The sequence below is a fragment of the Fragaria vesca genome, linkage group LG2 (assembly GCF_000184155.1).
Source record: "Fragaria vesca subsp. vesca linkage group LG2, FraVesHawaii_1.0, whole genome shotgun sequence".
NCBI classification, from domain to species: domain Eukaryota; kingdom Viridiplantae; phylum Streptophyta; class Magnoliopsida; order Rosales; family Rosaceae; genus Fragaria; species Fragaria vesca.
Genome location: NC_020492.1, coordinates 9,846,955 through 9,850,935, shown reverse-complemented (window position 1 = coordinate 9,850,935; position 3,981 = coordinate 9,846,955). Strand labels below are relative to the sequence as shown.

The following is a 3,981-nucleotide window of genomic DNA, read 5'->3' as shown; positions in this document are numbered from 1 at the left end:
TTTCGCAGAAAGGGAATGCTTCTTAATCAGCTATTTACTTCTTCCTCTTCTTGGTCGGCGTGAAGCTATATATGCACATATACAGGATATATGTCAAAAGGTCTGGTCCAGCTAGCCTATCTTAAATTCTTTATCAGGCGCTCCTTATTGTACGTTTAAGGCTGTGATTCCCATTTAACTACGAGTGCATACCGAGTTAACCCAAAATCCTGAATCTATAGCCCGGCAATGGCTTGTGGCATGAGTGTCCTTCTCGTACCCCTACCATGGCGGCAGTACTTTATTGTGTTCACTTTGTCAGCATGTAACGTTATCAGGTTACTTAGTTCGTATTAGAACTTGATGCATGCAGCTTGAGAAAAAGAATCTGAACTCTGAAGCAATATATCCTTTCAACTGAAGAACAAGAGGAACTTTCAGATAGTGTTGCACTAGAATTCATCTCCTTGGATTAGTTAGCAGTCACTCGTCACTCACTTTGATTCATGCAGCTAGTCTCCAACATCAATATACATAGATTGAGGAAAAGAAGGGTTGCATGCATGGGTTGGGCATAGACCATCTGGCCAACAATTGCAAACTTGATCCAGTTCAATATATACGTGCATTTGTAACAAGGAAAGAAACAAATATTTGGCATATTTTACCTGGCTGGCGGGAACACTAAACCTAGCACATTTAGTTTTGTACCATTTCTGACCAGCCTGCAGTGGCGGATCTCTTTTTTGACAATAATGATACTACTGAGAACTCATTAGCTAGGTTCACATATATATCTAGCTAGCGCAATAATGAGAGCAGTCAATGGTTTTTAACCAATATAGCTAGCTAAATATGCAAAAAATTGATCGCATAATATGCATCAATATCACTTGCACGGTCTTTTCTATAGTTTACCTGATCTCATTGTATAAGAGGACCGGATTGTTATACCCTAGTTACCAGCTTATGTGGATCTCCCTCACAATTCATTGTCAATTGTGAATTTCTTTCTAGTATCATCATCCTTGCAGAGATGAAGTTGGAATTCTGTTATACTCTTTATTCAACCAAACATCCGCTTTCGAAACCAAGGGCCTCCTTTGAGAGCCTATACCCCACTTTAGTATTAGTAGCTGTATATCGGCAAAGTATAGGAAGAGAGGTCTAGAATCCAGAAAGGTTATGATTGATCATTGGTTTGCTCTTGAGAAGAGTCTTTTATATTGTTAACCATTACAGCTTAAGTATGCCGAAACTTTCATCGAGATTATCTGTCGTCGAAGAATGTTGGATAGCTTCATTATCGACCTGAAGATATAAAAAATTTCTCAAAACTTGGTTGGACGTTGATTATGATTTTTTGCCTTTCTGTACCGGAGTTTTGCTGATGTTGGTGTGGATCCCGCTGTCATTGTTGAAAATCTACCATGGGCATGATTTGATAATTGAAGAACAAGAAAGCTAAACTAATCTCTGAAACAAAGAAAGAAGAGAAAGACAGTAGTACTTGATATTTTCTGGTTATTGATACAAGACACAAGAAGAGAAATCAATTAACTTGAGGAAAGGTACTGGAAGCGGTGGAGTATATATCTGCAAGCTGTCAAAACTGACTTGGTTCTCCAAGCACAATAATATGGACTGGACCGTCTCAGACGTGAACTGGGCCTATATTGGATTGGGCCTATATATACTCTTAACAGTCATGGGTGTAGATCCGGCTGCTGCAATTCCAGTAGCTGTGAAATCTGCTGGTCTTGAGCTTGGTGATATTGATCTATTTGAAATAAATGAGGTAGTGCATTGCTAATGACTTAATAACCTTTAATTGACGTATTCTTTGGCTTAGCATTTTGTGTGTCTCCTTCAGGCGTTTGCATCTCAGTATGTATATTGTCAGAAGAAATTCGAACTTAATTCTGATAAAGTCAATGTTAATGGAGGTGCTATTGCTCTGGGCGGCTGGGCCATCCCTTAGGCGCATCAGGTATAGGGATCGAGTGGCATGTCCTAAAATAAACCTCACCACTTGCTATGAACCCTCATCTGCTATGAGTGAGTGGTTGTGGTCGAGTTACTGCAACTTTATTTTGAAGTTACTTTCTTTCTGGTTTTGGCGGGATTGCACTTGCATAGAACTGAGTTCCGATTTCCGGAATCGGAAACATGGAAAATGACTAATAAGATACCCCCCCCCCCCCCCCCCCCCAAACCCCATCGACAACCCTCTCTCTTTCTCTACAGATCTCTCTCTCTCTCTCTCTCAACGACGACCAGGTCTCTGTAGGAGGACCACCGAGCTCGACTGCAACAAGGGAGAGGATCTCGCCGGAGAAGATGATGAAGCTGCTCAAATGTTTGAGTTGTTCTCGAGACGAGTTCAACGTTGAGAAATGGTGAGTTTGATTCGGCTCCGTCTAGTTTCCGATCTGTACAAATGTAGAGATATGCTTGTTTATGTTGTCGTTCTGGGTTTATATGTTCGTTGGCTATCTTCACGTTGCTGTAATTTTCTATTTTTTTGCTATGGGCTGGGCTGCCCTTTGCTTGCTTCTGTTTTGCTCTATTTTCTAAACCCTCGCAAATTGACATTATAACCGGTTTTATAATTATCAGATCAGATCAAATTTGATTATGAAAAAGAAAAAGCATTTAGGTTGGGGGTTCTAGTTACATTTTTTAATTTGGTTATTACACCTTTATTATTTTTTGTAAAAATTTAATCACAATTTTTCCCCTCACACAAAATTGAAACTCATTTTAACTTTGTTGATTGTTCCAATAGAGAAGAGATAGCATTGTCGATCTTTTACTTATAATTGATTATTCTCCCAAGTTTATGAAAACTTAAAACAATATTATTTACACAAACTCATATCAATCTAGGTGAAAATATAAATCACTCTTATTAAATCAATTCAAAATGTTGACAAAAGTAAAAAAAAAAAAAAAAAAAAAACTTAAGTACTAAAAATATAGAATAACATGGAATAAGGACCATGAAAAAAGAGAATATAGGCAGCAATACAAGGATAGTATAATATAGGTTGGAAGTTGGAATTCCAACTCAAATTAAGCTTCCCAAACTCAACTAACACCAACCCCATTTCATCTCGATCTGCTTATATCTCACTCAAGCACACTGGCATATACAAATTAATTTAGCTTCAAACTTCATACACACTAAATACATGCAAGACATGTTAAGGCTAACAAGACTATAAGTCAGGCACCCTAATTACAAGCCACACTTCCATTTTTCACATTTTATAACTTGCTGGTCTTTGATTCTCTGCGAAACCCCCAAACCTTCTCAAACTTGCCTCTCTCATTGCTCTCCCTGAATTTCAAATAATCCAAGCAAACAAACGGTTCATAATTAATCCTCACATTCCCGTCCTTCTCCCACCCCACATCATCTGGTGCAGAATTGGGTGTCAATAAGTGATTTTTGAGAGTCAGTAAGTTATTATTTGAGATTTGTAACCTGATTATTGAGAGTCAATAAGTTATTATGCAGACGTTCGCAGCTGAGAAAAATCATATATATATATAGGATTTTTCTCAGCGGCGGACGTCCGCGTCGATTTTTTGGTGCGGATTTCTATTTTTGCACCACTTGCCGATCGAATTTCCTCAAACTTCCTTCTAGACATATCTAGATCATCTTGTGTAGATCATCTCTGCAAAATTTCAGCCAATTTGGTGATCGTTAAGGCCCTCAAAATCGAAAAACAAATCTGACGGACTGAATTCTGTCCGGTTCATCATCTCCATTTGTTTTTGATTTTGAGGGCCTTAACGATCACCAAATTGGCTGAAATTTTGTAGAGATGATCTACACAAGATGATCTAGATATGTCTAAAAGGAAGTTTGAGGAAATTCGATCGGAAAGTGGTGCAAAAATGGAAATCCGCACCAAAAACTTTGGTGCGGACGTCCGCAGCCGAGAAGGGCTGTATATATATATATATATATATATATATATATATATAGTA

General features: G+C 38.2%; 1 protein-coding gene and 1 pseudogene across 1 annotated transcript; both read left to right on the top strand.

Annotated features, from left to right (window-relative positions):
* Positions 1-1,687: 1,687 nt before the first annotated feature.
* Positions 1,688-1,960, top strand: LOC101312604 (3-ketoacyl-CoA thiolase 1, peroxisomal-like). The gene is made up of 2 exons (XM_004292335.1): positions 1,688-1,777; positions 1,853-1,960. Exons 1-2 carry the CDS (start codon positions 1,688-1,690, stop codon positions 1,958-1,960), a joined length of 198 nt encoding a protein of 65 aa, XP_004292383.1.
* Positions 1,961-2,319: 359 nt separating this feature from the next.
* The window catches only part of LOC101312316, a 3,710-nt pseudogene continuing 2,048 nt past the window's right edge, over positions 2,320-3,981 (top strand).